The sequence below is a fragment of the Geotrypetes seraphini genome, chromosome 12 (assembly GCF_902459505.1).
Source record: "Geotrypetes seraphini chromosome 12, aGeoSer1.1, whole genome shotgun sequence".
Classification (NCBI taxonomy): Eukaryota; Metazoa; Chordata; class Amphibia; order Gymnophiona; family Dermophiidae; genus Geotrypetes; species Geotrypetes seraphini.
In genome coordinates, this window is record NC_047095.1 from 37,032,978 (window position 1) to 37,058,644 (window position 25,667).

Sequence of the window (25,667 nt, forward strand, 5' to 3'; positions counted from 1 at the left end):
GGCAGGCACTCTCAGTTTTGGCTGATGCTATTTGAACTAGCCACGGCTCCAAGGACATTATCAAAAGGGATGGTAGTAGTGGCGGTGTTTCAGCACAAAGAGGGAATTCAACTACATCCTTTATTGCTCGACCAGTGGATTCTGGCATCTTCCAGACAGGACACTTTGAAAGTTTCATCAATCTTTGGGGTAGATCTTCAGATTTCCAAAGAACGCTCTTATCCCATCCTAATCATTGGAACCTTCTTGCCACCATCTTCGCTGGATGGCCTCATGGTCACCAAGGGTGCCAGTTTGTTGGGTTAGGGGGCTCAGTGCTTTCAATACTCAGAATAAGGAGTCTGGTTTTAGCAGGATGCTCCGTGCTCGCTCAATCTTCTGGAGTTTGGGACAATCAGTCTAGCGCTTCAGCATTTCATGCCATCCTTCCAGACTGTCCAGTGAGGGTCTTTTAGGACTGTGAACATAAGAACATAAGAATTGCCGCTGCTGGGTCAGACCAGTAGTCCATCATGCCCAGCAGTCCGCTCACGCGGCGGCCCTCTGGTCAAAGACCAGCACCCTAACCGAGACTAGCCCTAACGGCGCACATTCTTGTTCAGCAGGAACTTGTCTAACTTTGTCTTGAATCCCTGGAGGGTGTTTTCCCCTATAACAGCCTCCGGAAGAGCGTTCCAGCTTTCTACCACACTCTGGGTGAAGAAGAACTTACTTATGTTTTTACGGAATCTATCCCCTTTCAACTTTAGAGAGTGCCTTCTCGTTCTCCCTACCTTGGAGAGGGTGAACAACCTGTCCTTATCTACTAATTCTATCCCCTTCAGTACCTTGAATGTTTCGATCATGTCCCCTCTCAATCTCCTCTGTTCGAGGGATAAGAGGCCCAGTTTCTCTAATCTTTTCGCTAACTGTGTCACGGCAGTGCCGTTTTTTCAACAGACACGGAGGTATGCGAAGTCCGGTTGCTGGTAGAGGCAGGGGTTCTGCTTCCCTTTCTCTTGGCGCTTCACATTGCGACACAGGAAAATTTTTGACAGACTTCCTCAGCAGGAATCTTCTACACCCGGAAATTGGGAACTATTCGCTCACATGACTCAGCTTATGGTGTAGAGCTGAGATTTCCTAAAACTAGACCTCTTGTACTTGTATTGAAATGCAAGCTTCCTAGGTTATTCGACAGACCCTGGGTGTGGGAGTCGAGGAGTAGACGCATTTGCTCTTTACTGCTTCTGTGTACTCTTCTTTATGTGTTTTCCTGGACGGATGATTGCAGGTGTTTTTTCATCTCATGGATTGTTTTCACAGCGTGATGATACTGGTAGTTCACGTTTTGCCGCAAAGTCTATGGTATGCGGATTTGAGCGGTTTGTCCGTGGGAGAGACGTGGCTCTGGTGCCTCTGGATTTGCTTACCCAGGGGATGATCAACATAGTATGTCGTCCCACTTTAGTATTACGCCCTATTTCCGGCGTAATGATTACTCGGATAAGGTTATTTTCACTCTTCTCCAGGCAACTCAGACATTACATCTGTGCTTTGAGTTTGTGTCTGGATTTTTTAATTCTTCGGTAATTCGCAAGGTGTGTTGCCCTTCCAAACTTCTCTGTCTTATATTGTTTCTTTTTGGGGGCTCAAGGGTGTAGCCAAGGACTTGGCGTGTAATACCCTTTGCTTTCAGGTGGCAATCATTGACTGTTACAAGGGTCAGGTGTCTTTCTTCGTTTGCTTCTCAATCTGCCATAGTTCCGTTCCTCAAAGGGGTATATTCATCCACCTGTTAAAAAGCGCTGTCCAGAGTACAGTTAGGTTACTTATTGGGAGTTACAAAAACACCCCGTTTGAACCTTGACCTCATGACGCTCTAAAAGATATGACATTGGCTACAGTGTTTTTTATGTCCATGGCTCCAGACCGGCAAGTTTCTGAGTTACAGGTCTTGTTCTCCAAGGATCCTTTTTCGCAAATTAGAGAATCTGGGGTTTCCGGCCAGTACCATTATTTCTTTCTAAGGTGGTGTCATTATTTTCACATCAGTCGCTCTCCTTTTTACCTTCCTGAATTCTAGGAGGAAGACTGAGGTGGGGATGCACTTCTGTTCCCTGCGTTTCTTAAGAAGTGGTAGGATAATGCTACACTATATGCAGGTTTCTAATGATTTTCAAACTTGAAATCGTATTTATGTATTATTCACGAGATACACCAAAAGATATGGCAGCGTCCATAGTATTCTTCGCTCGAGGGTCCAAAAAAAAAAAAGGCCATTCCTTCCGCTTTCTTGATGGAAGGGATGTGATTGCCTGGAGAACTTCTTGCTTATTCAACCAGAGCGATGTTTTCCCCTTAAAGGGGATTGGTCGTGCATCTACTTGGTCTTCCAAGCATACATTCTCTATCCGTTTCTGGTTAGGTGGGGCAGCACGTCCACAGGCTGCTTTTAGTGCTTTGGGTATCGTGCAACCAGTGTTTGATGCCCATTCTGATTGAGGATTGCTTTGCTACATCCCACTAGTTTCTGAATTCATCTGCTGCTGTTGCTAAGGAAGGAAAAATTATGTTCTTACCTGTTAATTTTCTTTCCTTTAGACATAGCAGATGAATCCAGAGCCCCGCCCTTTATGGCCATTTGCTGTCGGTTGTATTTTGGATTAGAGAATGACACGGTGATAAAATTCATCACCGTTCCCGTCCCCGCGGATAACCGCGGGAAATAATCCCATGTCATTTTCTAGTGTCTATTTCAACCTCAGTCCTTCTACACCAGCATTCTTCAAAACAAAGCTTGCGGGTCAGTGGTTGTGCCCAATTATACTCTGATTCTTCCCTCTCTCCTTAAAGAATGACATGAAGATGGTTTCCCGCGGTTATCCGTGGGGACAGGAACAGTGATGAATTTTGTCACCGTGTCATTCTCTATTTCGGATCTTTCAGAAGTTGTATTTTGGTTGCTAGTTCTATTCGGTGTTTATCTTTGAATTTGTTATGGAAAAGAAGTTTTTTACATGCTACGCATATTACTGGTTTCAAATGCTTGGACAAGAAGCCATACTGAAGATGCAGGAGCCTTGTCAGCCAGTAGAACCACCTGTTGTTCGGTTTCTCTATCTCCACCTGCTGGTAGATGTGTGATATCCCACTAGTTTCTGGATTCATCTGCTGTGTCTAAAGGAAAGAAAATTAACCGGTAAGAACATAATTTTTCCTTCCAGCATGTTTTTAATTGTGGTACTGTGTATGTATGCAATGTTCCAAGAGTACTCTTATGTAACAGCATATTGTAACACCACAACTTTTAAAATGTAACCCATTCTGAGCTCTTTGGAGAGGATGGGATATAAAACTAAATACATTTTATACAATTTATATAAAATAAATTCTAAGTGAACTAACAAAATAAGAATTGGTATAGGTCTTTTGTGTAGAAGATGAAAGTTAAATTGGGTGCTTCTCAACCAAAGAAGTACGAGTACACTTTCGTGGAAATTTTTAGAAGCCATATGAGTGTTTGTTTGGTTTCATCCTTTGTTATAAATTTAATTTTTCAGATCAGAGAGAAGTGACATCATCAATGAAGATGGTAGCCTAATGTGAAGGCTCCGTCTTCAGCCACCTTAAGATTTAAATTAACGCATGCTGACAGCCTCTTGGATGTCTTATTTTGGGGAAAATGAAGGATGAAACTTTCCTCACAAATTGTGTCAAGCAGACAAGAGTGTTATCGGAAGTGGAGCGAAGGAATTGATGCACTGTCGGTGGCGGTCAGCTGTGTGGCGGTTTTTACCGTTGCTGCTAGTGGCTGTCGACTGTGAGAAGAGGTGACAAGTTGTTGACTGTAAGAAGAAGTGGCAAGTTTGAACCTTGATTGACGGTCAGATACATAGTGAAATCAGCAGTTAGATCCAATTGCCGTTTTCGCCCTCTGATCGGCGACTTCCTTCATTGTTGGATTTGATGTGCTGACAGTAGTGGTCAGCTGTGCGGCGGTTTTAATCATTGACAGGCTATCTGAAGTGGTCATCAGCTGTGAAAAAGTATGAGCGCAGACTGCTGGTTAGATCTCTACTGAAATTTGCAGTCAAAATCCGAAAACTTCTGTGTGGCGGTTTGTGCCGCTGATGCGATCTGAAGCAGTTGTCGGCAGTACGGGGAAGTGGAAAATTGAGAAGCTGGACTGAAGTGAGAGTTGGTTGATTGCTATGTGGAGGTTTGTTTCTCTTCAGGTCTCCAGCTCTATAAAATCTCTTATGCCATTCTCATGTTTGCAAAGCATCCACATGACAAACACTGAAGGACCGAGGACTGAGCTCTTATAAAGCATTATTAAAGTAAATCCATGCTGCCACCTAGAGGCTTTGATTGCATGTGTTTGGACTGAACCAAGCTGAACCATTGAAACCATCTCTGTTACCCTTGAGACTTACAATTCCTGCTTACAGGTGGTGAACCAGAGATAGAATAGAGGTGCTGAGGCTGGGATAAATTTTAAAAAGAAATGAATTAATGATGCCTGGTAGCACATAAATCACTGTAATAAGAAAAGGTTATTTATGGACAATATCCGAGTTCTACATCTATATATAACATCTGAGCAAAATCTTCTGAGTTGGCGTTTTTAAATACTGTTGTGCAATTCTTTCATTTATTTTCACTTTTCCCTCCTGAGTTTATTTGATTGTGGAAAAGAATGTCTTCTCGGAGAAAACTGGATAGTTATGGATTTGTGGGAAAGATGCAGGGAGCTTCAAAAACAATGGAAGTTGGCTCACAGGAAGCTAATTTAGCGGAATTGGAAGCTGTAAAAGGGGATGAGATGGAACTTCATGGTAGCTCTCAGGAGGCGCCGGATTCTTTGAGAGCTCTGCTTTTGGACATTCGTAAAGAAATGGAATCCCTGCGTCTTGATGTTACTAAAGCTGTAACAGATTTCAAGCATGACATGGGGGAGTTGGTGAAACGACAAGATTTGGGGGAAACACATGTTAATACTATGACTGAAGATATTATTGCGGTAAAACAAGAAGTGGCAAAAGTTCACGTGGAGGAGTTGGCAATGTTAGATAAGTTGGAAGATCTAGAAAACAGATCCTGGAGGTATAATCTAAGGATCAGGGGGGTTCCGGAAGAACATGCTTATTTGGATGCTCGTCGAATGGCTTTTGCCATTTGTACAGATATCCTCAATAATGCTAAGGCAGGTGAGGGGCAGATACTGGAGATTGAAATAGAGCAAGCGCATAGGGCTCTGGGGCGTCCTAAATCCAAATTGCTTCGTGACATTATTTTATGTCTGGGAAGTTTTCGAATGAAGGAGGAAATCTTTCGTTCAGTGCAAAATCAAAAGGATTACAAATGGAATAATTTACGAGTGGACATTTATCAAGATGTAGCAGCTGTTACTTTGCGAAAAAGGAAGGATATGCAAGAGGTGACCACCTATCTTCGCAGAGAGGGTATTAAATATAGATGGCTTTTTCCATTTGCTTTGGCTCTGACAGTGGGGAGCACGACTAGACGGGTTCAAACAGTAGTGGAGGTTTGGTCAGAGTTAAAAAAATTAGGTGCTCCTAATCTCCCGGAGAGAGAATATGTTGGTGAACAAGGAAAGGATATAATTGGTCCTTCTGGTTGGCGTCGACAAACCAGAGAAGCTACAGCAAGTCGACCGGCATGAGAAGAATTGTTGTCATTACTGGACATTTCTGTTGGTTTGGGTGTGGTGGGTTGGAGGATTGATTGGGAAGTTAAATTGTGGTGGGAGGATTGTGTGCTGAAAGGAATGATAGAGATACTGAAGGTGGGTATATATTAGGTGCTTATCTGGAAGTTGGGCAAATATATTGGGGTGGTTGGAGTGATGGAGTTACTTCTTTCTTATAGATCTTGATCTATATGGAAGGTCTTGAGATACAATTTTGGGTAGGGTTTAGGGGGGTGGGAAATAGAGGAGTAGTGGGGGAAGGGTTGGAAATAGGAGGATGGGAGAAAGGAAATGGTACTCTAGCTTTGAAACTGGATGGTCAGCTGATGTTTGGGTGGAGCCTAGTCAGAGGCTGGGGTGGCCGGGTTACACGAGTATTGATGGAGGAATATGTGGAATGGTTAATGAAAACGGATCCTGGTTAATTTTGTAACTTGGAATGTGGGGGGGGGGGGAATCAATTCTCCCATCAAATGTACAAAAATTCTGCAGCAATTACAATGTCACAGGGTGGATGTGGCTTTTCTCCAAGAGACTCATTTGAATGATATTGAACATACGAAATTGAGGCAATAGTGGGTTGGGGAATGTGTGGCAGCTTCTGCACAAAGTAAACACAGGAGTAGCGATTTTGTTTCGTAGTGGTCTTGTGGATAATCTACAAATTTTGAGTAAGGATGGAGAGGGACGATATGTGCTTTGTCAAGGGGTAATAGCGCAGCGGAATTTTGTATTTTGCTGTGTATATGCTCCTAATGATAGTGATCTGACATTTTTTGCAAAATTACCCCGTTTATTACCTGATTGTTGGGGGAGACTTTAATGCTGTACATGATTTTAATTTGGATTGTACGGGTCTAGGGGGTGCTTTGCGTCGAATAGGAGAGAGGGAGCTCCAAAAATTTGATGAAAATCTGGAATTAATAGATTCTTGGAGGGTACTACATGGTTTTGAGAAGGATTATACCCATGTATTTCAAGCACATGGTTCACAATCCCATATAGACTATATTTGGGTAACAGATCCGGTGTTTCGACATCTGGTGCAGGCGGATATAGGTCCTTATACTATTTCTGATCATGCATGGGTATATGTGAGGTGGCAGGAAGGTAGGGGGTCTCAAGGGATGTGGCGATGGGTGTTTCCCCTAGCACTATATAGAGACCAAAAATATAGAGAACGACTATTGAGCACATGGAAAGATTACAAAAGGCATAATGCTCACGCAGAAGGGGATCCTATTTTATTTTGGGAAGCGGCAAAGGCAGTGTTGAGGGGAGATACAATAAGTTATAGTTGTCATGTTAAAAAAGCTTGGGATAGGGAGATTTTGCGTTTGGAGAGGGATATTGTAAAGGCCAGGAAGAAATATGGGCAATCTGGTGACTCAATGCATAGACAGGAGTTGATGGAATATCAGATAGCTCTCAATTCCCTTCTGCATCAGCGGGCACATAAATCCATAGCTTATTATAGATACCAACTATATAGACAAGGGAATAAGGGTGGAAAGCTATTGGCCCGATTGGTTTCATCTAGAATGGGTCCCAGTAGGGTTCGGGCACTGATAAATGAGCAAGGGAAGTGGGTAATAACAGATCCGTAGATAGGAGATATTTTTTTCCGCTATTTCAAGACTCTTTATGCCCCCTGTTAGAAAGATTATTGGCAGGTTCCTATTTGGATAGTATAAAATTGCCCTATATCTCTGAGTGTGATAGGAAGCGTTTGAATGCGCCAATTACTCCGGAGGAAGTGTACTGGGCAATTGAGAATAGCCCTCTGCTGAAGGCGCCAGGTGAGGATGGCATGCGCGTTGAATTTTATAAACTCTTTAAGAGATTATCGAGCCACTTGCTAGGTTGTTTAACATTATGGTCAGTGCAGAGGCTTTGTCAGAAGGTATGAATACGGCACAAATTCTGGTGTTGCCTAAGCCGAATAAAGATCCCGAAAAAGCGGGATCATATCGTCCAATTTCTTTATTGAATACGGAAGTTAAACTGTTAGCGAACATTATGGCAAATAGGATGGCGGCTGTTCTGCCCTCCCTCATTCATGATGCTCAACTCGGATTTGTGAAGGGAAGGAGAATAACTAAAAATGTAAGAAAATTGTTGCTGTCTTTGGAGCAGAGGGCGATGTATAATTTACCTTCGGTGCTGGTCAGCTTTGATGCTGAAAAGGCGTTTGACAAAGTAAGATGGGATTTTCTATATGATACATTAAAAGCATATGGTTTTTATGTTTTTTTTTGTATCGGCGGTCCGTGCATTGTATGCTCTTCCACTAGCTAAATTGGTGTTAAAGGATTTTGAAACTGATAAGTTCTCTATTTATAGGGGAATGAGACAGGGTTGTCCTTTATCTCCGTTATTATTTGTGCTTACCCTAGACCCCCTTTTTCGGGATACATATGCAATGCCGTCTATATGAGGGATTGACATCGGAAATACAACTTTTAAGCTTTCGTCTTTTGCAGATGATATTTTAGTACACCTCACAGATCCTTTAACTTCTTTAACGGCATTATTGGAATTGATTAAAGAATATGGTGACTATGCAGGTTTCTGTTTAAATTTAGATAAATCAGAGGCGCTAGCATCCTCTGTGGCGGTAAAAGCCTTATGGGGGTTGGAGTTCTGTTGACTTGGGTGCAAGGACAGTTTATGTATTTGGGGACAGTAATGACTATGTTGATTTCTCTATTATATCGTCTTAATGTGGATAGGCTTCAACAAAAGATGGAGCTATTGGATACCTGGCAGACGTTGTCCCTTTCTCTAACAGGTCGCATCTGTTTGGTTAAGCTGTTTATCTTTCCAAAATGGTTGTATATGTTGCAAACTTTGCCGTTATGTTTACTGAAGAAAGATTTACAGATTTTTTATTAAAAAATTACTCGTTTCTGTTGGGTTGCTAAGAAACCTAAACTTGTTAAAGTTGACATATTTGCTGGGTAATTGGAACAGAGTTGGGTTTGCCGGATATGCGGATCTATAATTATGCGTGTTTGCTTCGTCATTTAGGAGATTGGGTAAATATGACAAGCATTTACACTCCTCTTCAGATGGAACAGGAGTTTTTAGCTCCTTATGATATATTTGCGTTACTACATAGTGTGCGGAAGGCATTGCCATCTCTTCGTTAACGTGTATTATTTAATACATTACAGGCGGCATGGCGTTGGCTTGTTAAATTATTGGGAGGGAATCCGATGGTTACTGATCTCTTGCCTTTACAAGGTAATCCGGCTTTTTTTCTGGGTAGAGACTCTAGAGAGTATAGATTATGGGGCACAAGAGGAGTTTCAAATTTGGAACATATACTGGGGGATGATGGGGAGCCATTGACACATGCAGAATTGTTAGCTAAGGTGGGGGAGACATGGGGTGCGCAGTTTGCATGTTTTCAAGTGGAATACTATGTGAGATCCCTTGACAGAGCACAGTTGAGTTTACATTTAGGGGCTAGATTGCGAGAATTGTTTGCTCAGGAGGAGGGGATGTCTCTTTCGGTGTCTAATATTCATGCTATTTTGCAAAAATTACAACCAGATAAGGACTACCTGAATATTTGGGATAAATGGGAGAAAAATTTACAGCTTAATTTGAGACATTGGGATGTTGCCCATACTTGAAGGGCGACACCTGAGATGACACCATGTGCATGGTTAAGAGAAACGTATTATAGGGTAACATTACGTACCTATTACACTCGTACACAATTGTTTTATAGTGGAGGTCTTCCTACACCATTGTGTCATAAATGTGGGAGGGAGGGTCATATCTCAGGACATGCATTTTGGTTTTGCCCCATTATTCAGCACTTTTGGAAGCGAATAATATCTTACATGTCAAAGATAATTAGAAGATCTTTGCGCTGTTCTCCGTCCCTCTTTATTTTGGATTTGCCTGAAGCTTTTGGCCATTTGCCTAGGGGGCATAAGGCGCTGTGTAGGAAAATGAGTCTATTGGCTAAAAAATGTATTCTTCAATATTGGATGATCCCTGACCCTCCGAAGTTTTGGCATTGGTGGAACCAGTTGCATCAGTTGGTCATCTGGGAAGCTAGAGATGCTGGAAATACTAGGAAGCGAAAGATGTTGTTTATACAAACCTGGGATTCATATTTGCAAGCTTTACATCCTAAAGACCGTAATGCGGTTTTAAGATGGGTTTCCTAATTGGGCTTTTATTTAGTTGAATGAAGGTAATAATGGTGTGTTTTGATGAGGTGGAGTAGAGAGTACCGTGGGGAGGGGGGAGGGGAGGTAGAGGTTATTGAAAGATTCAAACACATAGGGCTCCTTTTATCAAAGTGCGGTAGGCAGTTAACGCGCGGAATACCGTTCATTCAACTGCCTGCCGCGCTAGTCGCTAACGCCTCCATTGACGAGGTGTTAGTTTTTTTGGCGTGCCATGGGGGGTTAGCGCGTGATGAAATATCCGATGCACTAACCCCCATAGCGCACCTTGATAAAAGGAGCCCATAGTCATATATAGATAAATTGGGGTTTACTAGATGGGGCATATGTTTATTTTATTATGTATATCATATTACTATATTTGATGCATCGATATAATAAGCGTATTGATGTTGTATTTGATATTGTTTGCATCAATAAAACTGTTTGAATCTAATTTTTCAGATCAGCCAGAGGCTAAGAAAGTTGCTCCTCCAAATGACTGTAAGTACTTTTGTCTTCATGAATAACATTTAAGCTTAATATTGTAGGATAAGATCTTATGTATTTTTATGCCATAAATTTAGGAGAAAACAATTTTTATTGAACAAACCGAGAAATAGTTTTGCATTATACAGCAATAGATCCCAGTACAAGAACTCCCTCATCCCTCCCAAGAAGAGCAGGTAAAGAGCACATATGGAAGAACATAACAGTATTAAGTCCCCCCAAGCCCACTCCCCGGCATAGTAAAGTATAATGGCAGACACAGCAGGGAAAGGCAGCTGATGTACAGTCATGGTAAAGAAGAAAAACAACAAGCAATAGGTAACACAAGAAAGGAGCAATTATCCCAAACCTCTCAAACAGGCGAGGTTGGGTCCTGAAATACTGCCAAGGGGGACCGCCCCCCTCCCCACACACAGCTGGCTATGGCCCAACAAACCCAGTGAAACAACCAACACAACAGCAAACCAATACAGAAAGACACTCACTCACGCAAAAAAACTAAAATAAATAAATAAATAAAAATCCAACAACAAAAGATGAGGAATAACCAGGAGGAGCAATACAAGAAAAAGACACTTATGCCATAAATTTAAAGGAACTGTATTTTTAAAAGGACTGCTGATGTCAGAGAAAACTCCTTAGATTGTGAGCCCAATTTTTAAAAGGACTGCTGATGTCAGAGAAAACTCCTTAGATTGTGAGCCCACTAGGGATAGAGTATCTGTGTGTATAATACAGCACAAGGTACATCTGGGTCATTCCATATCAAGTGGTCCAATATTGAAAATCTTCCCTATTTGACCTCCTCCAAATTGAATAAAATCTAGTGTGAATATTCCCTATATAGCTCAAATGAAACCGTGTAAAATTTTTCAGCTGTATCTATTGGTTTGGGACCTAGAGGCTGTCAAATATAGGTCACTCTTGGAGTACTGTGCTCTGTGTAACACAAAATGACAACTTTATCCAGCCACTTCAGCCCAACAAAGCCTCTAAGAGAATTGAAATTTTGCAGTTTAATACAATGGCACTAAATTTGTGTGCAAAGTTTGAAATGTAACATTAGCTTACCTCTCCTTTTTTTGAGCCAGCAAAGTAGGCAAAAAATGTTATAAAAGAAATTTAATGCTTATTTCCCTTTCAGCAGCAGCGGACGAATCCAGACGTATGGGTTAAGTCCACCCACCAGCTGGCGGAGATAGAGAATAGCAGAGTTGTGAGCTGGTACTTCGGATGGCATGCTCCATACCTCTCCAATATACTCTATCTCAAGTAGGCAGATGGATGGACTTTTCCATGCTTCTGGATTCTTCTCTCCAAAGTGCTCCCAGTGCTTCAGTGTTCTTCAATCTTTTTACACCTATGGACCGGCGGAAATAAAATAATTATTTCATGGACCAGCAAACTAGACACACGAGACTTTTCTGCCCATCCTGGATTTGAAGGAGGTCAACAGGGCTCTCTGCGTTCTGTTTTTTCACATGGTGACCCTGAGATCTGTCATTTTGGCAGTTCAGCTGGGGGAATTCCTGACTTCTTTTGATCTGACAGAGGCAGAGGCCTACTTGCATATTCCAATTTGGGCCTTGCATCAGCGGTTCCTTCGCTTTGCGATCTTGGTACGTCACTATCAATTTTGTGCACTTCCTTTTGGTCTGGCCACAACTCCGTGGAAGTTCACCAAGATTATGGTGGTTGTGGCGGCAGCTTTGTGCAAGGAGGGCATTCTGGTTCACCCCTATCTGGATGATATTGGTTGATCCGAGCAAAGTCTTTTCAGGAGAGCTCCCGGGTTATGTCTCAGGTGTTGGAGTTCTTGCAGTCACTGGGATGGGTAGTCAATCTGTCCAAGAGCCGGTTGGCTCTGTCTCAGTGCCTGGAGTACCTTAGGGTTCTCTTCGACACCTTGTGGAGAGGTCTTCCAGAGGCCCAAGTGTGCAAGTTACAGTTGCAGATTCATGAGATGGGCTCGGGCTCACTTGTGTCCGCTTCAGTATGCTCTACGTCAGAGGTGGTTGCCCCAGGGGCATGCTTTGGATGCTGCCATTCCTCTTCGGGGGGTTGGTTTGTTGCAATCTTCTCTCCTGGTGCAAGGGGGGAAGTCTGGTTTAGTCCCAGTGGACAGTGCTTCTCACGGATGCTAGTCTCCTCGGCTGGGGAGCTCAGTGTCTAAGTCGCTCTTCTCGGGCAGCTGGTCTACAGAGGAGGTGTCATGGTCAATCTGGAGACCAGAGCCATCCGTCTGGCATTGCTAGCGTTCCAGATCCTGTTGACGGGCAAGTCTGTCTGGGTCTTCAGAGAGTGCCATGGTGGTGGTGGTCTGTCGGGGGGGGAGGGGGAGGGAGGGAAACCAAGCATCGTCTGATGGTGCAGGAGGCGGCTCTGCCTGGGTAGAGTCATCTTTGGGACATCTCGACTTCCCACAGAGTGGAGCATGTTCAGGTGGACTTTCTCAGTTGTCACTTGCCAGATCCCGGAGAGTGGTGTTTTCAGTCCCGCAGACTTGGGGTCGGCCGGTCATGGACCTGATGGCCACGAGTGTTAAAACCAAAGTGTTCTGGTTCTTCAGACTGCACAGGGATGTTCAGGCCAAGGGGCTGGTTGCTCTGGTACGGCCTTGGCCACCGATGGGCCTCCTGTCTGTGCTTCCGCTTTAGCCGATGGTGGGCAGAGTTCATATTGGGCTTGTGCGTGTTTGACATATTTTTGGAGGAGTGGTTTCCTTTCACGCCTCTTTGCCTCTTGAACTTCTTGGAGTTCTTCCAGAATGGCCTGGACAGGGACCTGGCCTGGTTTTAAGAACATAAGAATCAGACCAGCGGTCCATCATGCCCAGCAATCCACTCAAGCGGCAGCCCTTAGGTCAAAGACCATAGTAACATAGTAGATGACGGCAGATAAAGACCCGAATGGTCCATCCAGTCTGCCCTATTTGAGTGCCCTATTTGAGTCTAGCCTTACCTGCGTATATTCTGGTCCAGCAGGAACTTACCTAACCTTTTCTTGAATCCCTGAAGGGTGCTTTCCAGGTTCAGCTTGTAGCTTTGTCTGTTTTTCGCGGGTTGCTGCAGGGTAGGCGCTGAACATCTATTACGGACGTGGTTCACTTTTTGAGGGCGGCCAAATTGCTTTGGCCTCTGGTATGGGCTTCTGTTCCGGTTTGAGATCTCAATCTATCCTGTTTGTGCTTGTGCACCCTCCCTTTGAACTTCTGGGTTCCTGTTCGTTGAGGGACCTTTCTCTTACAGTGGTCTTTTTGGTAGCTATTTTTTCTGCAAGTTGCGTTTCTGAGCTCTAGGCTTTCTCTTGTAGGTCTCCCTTCTAGGGTGCGTTTTGTGCTGCGGCTTGTTCCTTCCTTTCTGCCGAAGGTGGTTTGAACTTTTCATGTCAGTCAGTCCGTGATCCTCCCAGTTTTGGGAGCAGAGGCAGTTGCGCAAGTTAGATGTTGGGTCCTTCACTGTTATGTTCAGTGAACCTAGGCCTTCTGGAAGTCGGATCATCTTTTTGTCCTCTTAACGGGTCCTTGTAAGAGGGATGGCGCTTCCAAGGCTACCATGGCGCGCTGTATCAAGGAGACTATCGCTTTTGTGTATCTTCAGAAGTCTGTTCCGGAATTTCTTGGGGCTCTTTCCACTCGGGGTCAGGCAGCTTCTTGGGCTGAGTCTTCGCTTGTGCCTCCAGTGGATATTTGTAAAGCTGTGGTTTGGTCTTCTCTGTAATCCTTTGTACGACATTACTGTGTGGACGTTCAGGCACATTGGTGTCAGCCCTCTGGGGGTACTGCTTTGATACATCCCATCAGTGAAGCTGTACCAGTCTGGAAAGGTGATAAAGAAGGAGAAATTAGGTTCTTACCTGCTAATTTTCTTTCTTTAAGACCAGGGGTGTCCAGCTTCGGCCCTCGCCAATTCAGGTTTTCAGGATTTCCCAAATGAATATGCATGAGATCTCTTTGCATACAATGGAGCAGGGCATGCAAACGGATCTCATGCAAATTCATTGGGGAAATCGTGGAAACTTGACTGGATTGTGGCCCTCGAGGATCGATGTTGGACAATCCTGTTTTAGACTTTCCAGACTGGTACAGCACCCCACCCTATCTCTCTGTCTGTCTGTTCTTACAGTTTTCGTGTAAAAATAGTGGGATTTTTCTGAGGGTTCTAGTATTTTCTGGGAATATAGCAAGAACAGCGGCTTTGGTTCAGCTCGCGTAGCAGGCGAGCTGTGGGGACCTTTGCTGAAGGGGCTTCTCTCTCCATCTTTCAACAGTATTACTCTAAGTTCATTGTTACTCCCGTTCGGAGTGTTACTGTTATAATTACTGTTTAGTTCTTGGCTATTCAGCAGACTGGTCAGATTAGAGGGAAGCACAGATACTTGTATTACAACCAAATGTTTTTGTCTGTCTCCACCTGCTGGTCCTAATGAGGTATTACTCATCAGTGAAGCTGTACCGGTCTGGAAAGTCTAAAAAAAAGAAAATTAGGTAAAAACCTAATTTCTCCTTCCCACTGCCACAAGTGGCAAATAGTAAGCAGATGGTGCGGAGGTTGCCGGCACATAGAGATGCAGGAGGGAGAACTGACTCTGCCTTCCGTCGTCAGTACAGCCGTGAACGCAACTTCTATTGTGACTTCAGACCCAGCTGCCTCCCCTCTAGATCTTCTTACAGCTCCAACACATGGCGAACAAGAAGCATTGCCCACGTGGCCTGCTCCCTGGGGTTCCTTCATAACATTGGGACTGGGGCTGTTCATGTGGACAACCTGTCTCCCCAGAATTTGTTTTGTTATTGCATCAGGCCTATTTGCTTAAAAAGGCTCAGCTACCTTTGCATCAGGCCTTCGTTGAATTGCAGGCAGGAAATCTGGTTTTGCCCAGCCAAGGGGATACCCCACCAGCCCAAGACTCCCACTTTTCAGGGTTGCCATTGGTTGAAGGCACCACACCCAAGGAAGGGGAATAAAGGTGACCCTTTGTCCTCAGACAATTCTGTTGCTGGGGTTCAGTCACCTCCTTTTCCGCTGCTCCTCTTAAGGAGCTTCCTCCAGATTTAGTGGATGATTCCACGGCTGTGAGGCTGTTCTATAAGGAGGAACTGACCTCTTTGATCATTAAGTAGTTGGAGGCTCTCAATATCGAGGCTCCCTCTTCAGCTGCCGTCACCCCTAAGATCGCTAGTACTAGGAAGCCCTCCAGGGCCTTCATGGTAGAGAATGACAAAGTGACTGTTACCCGTGGATAACCCGCCAAAACGGGGAGGAAAAAAACTAGTTGCCCCTGGTACGGGGACAAGGCCATTCACCGCCCTGTGGAGCAGTGAATGGCCTTGTCCCTGCAGTTAAGTATTTTGCGCGCATTGCCTTATCCCTTGCGATCGCATGGTCCAGCAGTTCCCTCCCGATCACCGTGATCCGGACATCTCCCTCCTTCCCCCTCACCTTCACTGGCGATTTTAATTTTTCTGTGTCTGAGTGGCCCTTGCCTTTTCACAAATCGCGTGCAGCTGCCTTAAATTTCTCAGACGACGCAAACAGGAAGTTGCTGAAGTTTCAGGGCAGCCGCTTGCGACTTCAGAAAAGACTCAGGCCACTCTGAGACAGAAAAATGAAAATCGCCAGCGAAGGTGAGGGGAAGGAGGAAGGGAGATTCTAGGACCGTGGTGATCAGGAGGGAGGGGGCTGCTGGACTGCACGATCATGAGGGGTGATAAGTGAGGCAGTTGAAGTGGGTAGGGGAAAGAGAGAGGGGAACAAGTGCATGGAAGTGGGTAGGAGAGAGAGAGAGATGAACACATTGAAAGGAAATGGAGAGAGAGGAGGAGTGGAGGAAGGAGCAGACACATGTTAGTGGGTAGGATTCAAGATGCTGAAGGAAAGTGGGGAGAGAGAGAGGGGAGCACATACTGGATGGAAGGAAGAAGGGGATAAAGAAAAAAGAGCACATGCTGGATTGGGGAGACAGATACCAGATCTGAGGGGAGGAAAGGAGGAGAAAGATGCTAAAAACCACCTGGGGGAGGGAAAGAAAGATGTAAGGGAAGAAGACAGATGCCAGACTATGGGGGGAGGAGAGGGAAGAAGATGAGTGTCAGACCAATGGGAAGAGTGGGGGTGAAGTTAGAGATGGAAGAAAGAGGTGGACAGTTTCTGGTAGAAGCATAGAAACAAAGCAGATGCCATATCAAAGAGGCAGGGAGAAGGCAAACAGTGGATGGAATGAATAGAATGACGAGAAGAAAAGCAGAAACCAGACAACAAAAGTTGAAAAAAATTTCTATATTCTTTTTTTTTTTTTGCTTTAGGATAAAGTAATATTGTAATTATGTTGATAAATATTTATAAATAAAGCCCTGCCAGCTGAAGATCTCTTCCTCTAGTTTGGCAGCCAGAACTTTGATTTCTAAAATTACAATTGTACAGAATACTGTTTCTTTTTATACTTTAACTAGTGTTTTAAGTGGATGGAATGACTAGTGTAGTCCTTTCTGCTCTCCTCTTCTTGGGTTTTTTTTATATTTCATGAACGCCAACTCTTTCGCCTTTATTTTCTCAGCCACTAGGTTGGAGAACCATATCGGCTTCCTTTTTCTCTTGTTTGGATTGCTCTGAAAAGTGAAGATGGAACTTCTATCTACGTGGGTGTAGTCTACAGACCTCCGACTCAATCGCAGCAAATTGATAAGGATCTGATTGTGGATATCCAAAAGTTTGGAAGGAAAGAGGAGGTTCTGCTGTTGGGAGATTTCAACCTGCCTGATGCGGACTGGAATGTTCCGTCTGCGGAATCGGAAAGAAGTAGGGAGATTGTGGATGCCTTTCAAGAGGCTCTGCTCAGACAAATGGTGACAGAACCCACAAGGGAAAAAGCGATATTGGATCTGGTCCTCACAAATGGAGAGAGTATCTCTAATGTTCGAGTGGGTGCTCACCTGGGTAGTAGCGATCATCAAACAGTTTGGTTTGATATAACAGCTAAAGCGGAGAGTGGCCGCACGATACTTAAAGTCCTAGATTTCAAACGTACAGACTTTAATGCAATGGGAAAGTACCTGAAGAAAGAGCTGTTAGGATGGGAGGACATAAGAGAAGTTGAAAGACAGTGGTCTAAGCTGAAAGGAGCGATAAAAATGGCTACGGACCTTTATGTGAAGAAAATCAATAAAAACAAGAGAAAAAGGAAGCCGATATGGTTCTCCAACCTAGTGGCTGAGAAAATAAAGGCGAAAGAGTTGGCGTTCATGAAATATCACAAAGACCACACAACATTTTAGTAGCCTTCCTCTGGACCGACTTCATCCTTTTTATATCTTTTTGAAGGTGCGTCCTCCAGAATTGTATACAGTCTTCTAAATGAGGTCTCACCAGTCTTATACAGAGGCATCAGTACCTTTATAAATCGCATCAATACCTCCTTTTTCCTACTGGCCATACCTCTTCCTATGCAACCTAGCATCTTTCTAGTTTTGCCGTCACCTTTTCAACCTCCTTTGGCCTCCTTAAGATCATTAATGGGGAAACCAAAAGGTCAAATACAAAAGAGGTGTACTAATAATTAGTCTATACCAAAAATCACCTCTATAACTAGCACTTTAGAGGATAAGTGACTATATGAAGACAAGCCTCAGAGACCTTAAATTCAAGCAGTGTACTGCTAGATATGTTGTCAGGTCAGAATCTCAATCATTGGCTTGTAACTCGTAAATATTGATAATTTTTAAAGTTAATTTTAAATTTTGTAAATTATTCAAAATATCAAATAATCAAAAAACGATAGTGCATACATTTACAAACAGCACTTATCTTTTAAGCTGTATTCAACAGCACTGCAGTTGAGACCCAACGGGGCCGCCGTTTCACCTTTACTGGCTTTTCCAGGGGATATACTAGAACAGTGCCTAAAATATTAAAGAATAATTAGTTGCTTCAATAATGTTTTTATATTTTAAAACAACCTTAACACAGTGCTCAAAACAAACAACATCTTACGGAACAGAACTTTCCCATGGCTCAAAATGTTTTTCTCAAAATGGTGCCGTCAACATTTGACTACTATGTTACTTAGGAGCTTCGTCTGCCCACTTTTCAGACTACAGGTTCGGCTAAACAGGATTAAACTTCTGCTTAAGCTGGATGCACGCAGGACCCTGCTCATCTACCTGGAGAGGACTAATGACTCCAGGCTTTCTTATGTTTTGTACTGACCAGTCACTCGAGACGGGGCAGGCCTGCCTCCACAGCAGCCATCTCCTGATGGATTTGTATGTCGATTTCCTCTTCCTATATTTCTGCCAGGAACAGCTGCCTTTTTTCCTGGCAGCACATTCACTAGAGGTGTAGTAACTTCCTGGGCAGATTCCCAGGCCGTTTCGCCTGATGAAATCTTCAGAGCTGCTAGTTGGGCTTCTCTTCACTTTTGCAAAGTACTATAGAATGGATGTGGTGGCTCGAGAGGATGCTGCTTTTGGGTCCTGGGTACTGTGGACAGGCTCATCTATCTGTCCCTCTCTAGATGTATAGCACTGCTTTGCTATGTCGGCTCAGTTTTGGACTCCCATATACAACAGATTAGATTCTTACCTCAGTAATATGAGTTTTGTTAGGATACACAGGAGTCCATACTACCCTCCCTGTGTGAACTTTTTTTGATTCGCCTGATTTATACCTCAGACATTACCAGTGTCTGTCTTAGGACCTCTGCTATTATACCCAAGATAAGTAAAAGATGTGTTTCAGGTATTGAGGGTTTCCCTTTTTCTTTCCTCCTAGAAGGATCCCATAGCTCCTACTGGTTACGCTTTGCAGGTTGAATGTGAGTTACTTATGCGGGTATTTATTTTCTGTTTACTTGTTAAATGTTTGTTCTATTTTCTAAGTTTCAGAGCAGATCAGAATGTGTTTCTTGCCAGGGAAGATTTCCTCGTGCCTCTCTTCTTATGTTTCAGTGGACTTCAATTGCTTTGATACCGACTGAGAAGGGTGCTGTGTTCCACTACAGAAGGGGAGGAGTTCTTAAAGGGATATCCTTCTGCAGTTTGTGGGAAATGGGAATCAACAGCTCAAGTATGGACTCTTGTGTATCCTCACAAAAAAACAGGGGAAACAAATCCACAAAATACAAAGGAACAAATCAAAGTGGAAATGTCCAATCAGAATGGTGCACAAAAAAGTGTCTTTCAACTCATCTGATTGATCCAAAATCTTTATTCATCCAAAGTAACTCAATGACCCAACATGTATAAAAAGGTGTAAGGCCGCGGTGTGACGGCGATTTGATAGAAACAGCATTTCAAGTGGTTTGCATAAGTTTTTACACCTTTTTATACACCCAAAGACTTCCAAGACTCCTGATGCAGGCCGGGAGGCCGAAACATGTACATGTCAGGTCATTGAGTTACTTTGGATGAATAAAGATTTTGGATCAATCAGATGAGTTGAAAGACACTTTTTTGTGCACCATTCTGATTGGACATTTCCACTTTGATTTGTTCTCTTGTGTATCCTAACAGAACCCAGGTTACCAAGATAAGAACCTAATCTGTCATTATGATTATAACTGGATTTGTAGTATTGTATATATGCTATAATGTGTGGGATTAGTTTGAATTCTGCTTTATGTTCATGTATACACTTCTCCCTCCATATTCGCGGTTTCAGCATTCATAGTTTTGATTATTCATGGTTTTTAGCTTGCTGGCTCCTCCCCCCAAATTACATCAGCTTGCATAGACAAATCGCTGATTCCAAGCGTTCGCAGAGAAAATCGCCGATTCCTAGCACTTTGTTCACCGTGTTTTGCTTCTCCTTCAGAAACAGACCAGTTCTCCCACCATGTTATTCACGGTTTCATCATATTCATGATGGTTTTTAATAGAAAACAGCAAATAACATATAAAAAAGTTATTCGCGGGTTTTCAGTATTTGCGGTTTAGTTAATCCCCTATCACAGCGAATACGGAGGGAGAAGTGTATATTGCTAATATTTTCTTTTGGGTTGGCTTCTTTGTGCAAGGGAGGAAAAATAGTGCAAGTAAACTCTATTGCTGGGAATGAGGTGGTCTTGCTGGAGGGAAGGTATATTAATAAAGATGCTTGAAGCTTAACAAAATTGTGTCCCTGATATGGGTAAAGTGGGTGGCTTTTTCTTTTTTAATCTATTTTTCTTTTATAGCATTCGGAACACAGATGCCGCCAATGCATCAGCCACAAAGGTAGGAGCCACTTTAATTTTGTGTTAAGATTTTTCATGTTTTTGCATGCTTTTGGCCATTGTTAAAATATTTCTATAGGTTTTACTATATATGCTCGGATATAAACTAAGGTAACCTTCCCCCCCACTTAAAAAAAGGGGGGAGTTGACTTGAGTATAAACCAAACTCACAGCAGTCTCGCAAGGTTACTGTAAACTTTAAGGTAGTGGAGATGGAACTTGATATACTGCTTTTTCTGTGTGGTTACAATCGGTGGTCTACATATTATAGACGGGTGCTTATTTTGTACTTGGGACAATGAAGTGTTAAGTGACTTACCCAGAGTTATAACCTCTGAGTGCTAAGACAGCTGCTTTAACTACTAGGCCACTCCTATTGGCAACAGCCATTTTGAATAGTGAGACTGCCCATGGCAGGAGCATAGGAGGATCGCTGTTGCACTGGCTCAGCAGGATTTAAGGTAAGTCCTGGGAGAGGCCTGTGATGGTCTGAGCGCAAGATTCTTAAAAGTTTAACACCTTTGCTAAACTGTTTTCCGGCGGTTTAGCCTGTACACAGTTTAGTGGCGGATTATCAAAACAGATTTTCTCCATTTTTAGCTAGGTTTCTAGCAGTCTCCGACACTAACATGCAAATGGGTTCTTTAATATTGAAATGAACCCTTAGGCAGAGTCGCCGAGCCATTTTTAAAAAGCAGCGTCTGCTTTTGGCCACTAAAATAAACGACTGGTCCAGGGTTGCCGGTCAGTGTCAGAGACTGTTAGAAAACCAAAAAATCCTGCCCGACCTGACCCGAATGCCCCCCCCCATCCCGGCAGCAAGAGAGATACCCACTCTCTCCTGCTAGTAGTGACCCCCTCCCCCATCTCCGCTGCACCCCTCCCCCTTACCTGAACAGATGAGCCGGCAGGACGGAGACAGACAATCTCATTGCAGCTGCTGCTGTGTTGTCTAAACTGGGTATTTCCCTCCCTGGTGCCCTCCTATGTGAGAGGCCTTCAACATCACGGGCCAATCAGAGCCTCAGGCCCCTCCCCAGATACATCAGGAAGGGTCCTAGGGCTCTGATTGGCCTGGACACCACATAGGCGGGGCCTTAGACATCCGGGACAATCGGAGCCTTAGGACCCTTCCTGATGCATCCGGAGAGGGGCCTCAGGCTCTGATTGGTCCAAGATGTTTAAGGCCCTTCCCCGGTGCGTCCCAAGATGGACTGGGGAGGGCAATACCCAGTTTAGAAGACGCAGCTGCAATGAGGATGTCTGTCTCCGTCTTACCATCTCCTCTGTTCAGGTAAGGGGGAGGGGTGCATCAGAGACGGGGGGAAGGGGGTCACACTATTAGCAGGAGAGAGTGGGCATCTCTCCTGATGCTGAGGCGGGGGGGGGCATTCAGGTCAGGCAGGATTTTTTTTGTTAAATTATTATTTTTTATTTAGTGCAGCAAGAGAGAGTGGGCATCTCTCCTGCGGGGGGGGGGGGGGGGGTGGGGGGGGTTCATGGTCAGGATGTTAGGGAAGGGTGCCTCTTTGGTACCTGCTTTCTTCCTGATTCACTCACTTGAAATCAGTCTGGTACACTAGATCAATACTTCTCCCATTTTAAAAATATTTTTTCAAAAGTGCCTGAACCAAAATAGTAAGTAACAAAATACAATAGAAACATAACTTCTAAAGGTCATGAACAGATGTCAGGATAGCTGCTGATAACTTATGTTTTGAAAGCTTTACTCCTAAAATCCTTGGTGATTATTCCCTCACCTCTCTCCCTCATCCTATAATCCTAGAGGTGGCTACCAGAGTTTCTATATTAGATCAGATATTCTAGTGCAATAAGTATCATTTTGGACTGTAGGGTATTTTCCCAGTGCTTGCATGCTGTTCAGAAGGAATCCATGCCAGGTTTTCAACTTCCCCCTCCTTCACCAGAGAGAGGCTGTACTGCCCCCTTCAGTTTTTCCTGCTGCACGTGAGCTGGAAGGTGTCTTTTCTGGTCTGCTCTTTATATTTAATTATTTTCGGTGTTTTCATGGTTCTTGGTGCTCCAGAGATCGCTCCTCGAGGAGATATATTTGCCTGCCTGGAGAAGAAGCAGACAGTGGAGTCTACAGCCAGCAGGTTAATCCCTTGGGGACATGTTTAACCAGCTTGCACGAACATTGGTGGAGCTTGGGGTTCGTGCCCCTTGTAGCTTACTCACACCCTGATTTATTAGGAGCTTGAGCGCAGGCTGTGAGGTACCTATAATGGTTCAGAAGGTCTTTTAGAGTGCCGACTGCAAGTTCACTCCTCCCCCCTTTGCGTACGAGGTTCCACGGGGGTTTGAGGATCAGTCTGACTCCTGTCTGACTGGCAGCCTGAATATTTCAGCATCTGGTTGCGGCAGTGATTATTCTCTGGATCCAGCTATATCTTAGAGCTGAGGCAGGCTGCAGCACCTTCCCTGCAATTGGGGGGGTGAGCCCTTGGGAGAAAATTCCTTTCAGAGTCCCTGAACAGCAACTTCAAAGCATAGGAGCGTGGAGGCTGCGGAACTCGAGAGACATAAGGTGGAGTTACCCAAAGGGGTTGCAGAACTCCCTAGTAAAACCTTTTCTCCTGAATTTGTTAATTTGATGTAGAGAGCTTATTTGGATAGCTGGGATCCTCATAAGAGGTCTGGCAGCAAGCTAGAGGTAGTACAGGGGGCTGTGATCTCCCAGAGTGCATCTATTCCAATCTCAGATGCTGGACAGGATACAGTGGACCTCTCTGACAGGGAATTGGAAGATGAAGGATCAGTCTATATCAGGGATCTCAAAGTCCCTCCTTGAGGGCCGCAATCCAGTCGGGTTTTCAGGATTTCCCCAATGAATATGCATGAGATCTATGTGCATGCACTGCTTTCAATGCATATTCATTGGGGAATTCCTGAAAACCCGACTGGATTGCGGCCCTCGAGGAGGGACTTTGATATCCCTGGTCTATATGCCTTTGTTCTCACAGAGCGAGTCTTAACTGCTGGGAGATACAGGGTCACAAATCGGGGTGAGTTTGCAGGACACGGAGGTGGCCCTAGACCAAGGGGAAGAACCCATGGTATGCCGGCAGTTTTTAGAGCTCATTTTGGACTCCCTGTGGGAGCTAAAGGTAGCCACAACAATGGCTATGCTGTATCCTATGGTTCAGGAGTGTCAGCAGGTGTTCACGCAGCCTAAGGTAGATTCCTTGGTAACTCAGGTGAGCAAATGAGGAATGTGTAGTATTAAAGGATACATAGGATCGCAAAGTGGATATGGTCCTGAAAAGGCAGTTTTCGGTACTGGCCTTGAGAATCAAAGGAGTGGCAGTGGCCTCCTTTGTGCACGTGCTGTCATACCAAGATGTGTGGCCTTACCCTGGCAGAGGATGAGCGTTTATCTTAGCTTATGCTAGCAGGGGTGGATTATGTGGCTGTTGCTGTCTACAAAATAATCCAAGTTATAAGCAAAGTCTTGGCTTATTCAATCTTCACCTCTAGGCTACACTTAGCAGACTTCCTTTCAAAGGACAGATGTTGTTCAGGGTCTGGACAATCTTATGGCCAGCATGGCAGATCGTCTGCAAAAATTTCTTCCTGACACCTAACCGCAAACTTCTAGAAGCTCTGGGTGGTCTAATTTTTGTGGTTAAAGGTCTTGTCCATATTCAGGAGGAGCCAGGCTCTTCCTATCAGGGATCCAGACAGAGATTTACTGAACCTAGGCAAGTCCAAGCCTCCAGTTCTCATCCTGCATCATTTTCCAAGAAAGCCAAGGCCCTCAACTTTCCCCCTCAGGATAGGAGGAAGACACTTGGCATATGCAGAGGCCCTAGTGCAGATCTCTTCAGACCTCTGGGTGCTGGAGATCATTCAGGAAGGTTACAAACTTGAGTTTGCCCATTCCTTAACAGACTGGTTTGTGGATGCCCTAGTGGGGTGGCCAGAGAAGGCAAGAAAAGTCTTGGCTACAGTGCAGAGATTGGTAGAACTTTAGGCCATAGAGCCCATGCCATTTGATTCATCAGATACTCCATATATTTTAGTGTCCAAGAAAGGCTCAGAGGATTGGAAACCCATATTGGATCTCACTCACGTTAACGTGGCCCTGGTAGTTCCATGCTTTCACATGTAAATGATATGGTCAGTCATTGCAACGGTAGCCCCGGGGGAATTTCAAGCATCCCTAGACTTGAATGAGGCATATTTCTAGTGCACAGGAGGGTTCTCAGATTCCATGTCCTAGAGAGGCATTACCATTTCTCCGTTACCCTTTGGGCTGGCAACAGTCTCCTGCACTTTCACCAAGGTGATATGGTGGTAGCAGCACATCTCCACAAGGCAGGATTACATGTGCATCCGTACCTGGAAGACTGGCTAATCGGAGAGCCCTGTTGTTCTTGGATGGGGAGTCTCCAGTGGTCCAGTTTTTGCAGAGCCTGGGCTGGATAGTAAATTTTTGAAAGTGCCAACTGATTCCATCCCAATCCTTTGAAAACCTGGAAGTTCTATTCAACACTGCAGAAGGCCGTGTTTATCTTCCAGAGGTATGCAAACAGAAGCTTTGCTCTCAAGTTTACATCCTTGATAGTGCCATGCTGATGGGGCTGGACTGGCTATGTCCCAAGTGCTTGGCTCCATGGCAGCCACTATAGATGTGCTTCCTTGGGCAAAGGCTCACATGTGTCCCCTCCAGAACACGCTGCGGTATAGGTGGTCCCCCCAGATGGACTCTTCAGATGACACTCCCATATAATCCAGAGTTCTGTATGAGCTGGTGGCTTTGTCCACGGTTGTACTTAAGGGGCATGCCTCTCTGGATAACATTGGGCTAGATTCACTAATGACACCGATCGTGTCCCAACCACTTTGCGACCCAATTGTTCCCTGACCCGATTCACTAATCTTAGAGACGATCAACCTCCAATCCGATCTGTGCATGCAAATGAAGGGGAACGGCAGTAAATATAGGCAGGCAGCGATTCATTTTAAAAAAAATGAGGGACACCAACTGGGCTGGCCGATCAAAAAATAAGTGACTGCTGAGGACCAGTTGCTCAGGTCCTTTC

General features: G+C 44.3%; 1 protein-coding gene across 3 annotated transcripts in view; it reads left to right on the plus strand.

Moving 5' to 3' along the window:
- FUBP1 (far upstream element binding protein 1) overlaps positions 1-25,667 on the plus strand; it is a 288,549-nt gene that overhangs the window by 31,733 nt on the left and 231,149 nt on the right. For all 3 annotated transcript variants that reach the window (XM_033916010.1, XM_033916009.1, XM_033916011.1), the window contains exons 3-4: positions 10,348-10,386; positions 20,563-20,602. In XM_033916010.1, coding sequence (XP_033771901.1) covers positions 10,348-10,386; positions 20,563-20,602 — 79 coding nt within the window. The remainder of the gene's footprint in view (positions 1-10,347; positions 10,387-20,562; positions 20,603-25,667) is intronic.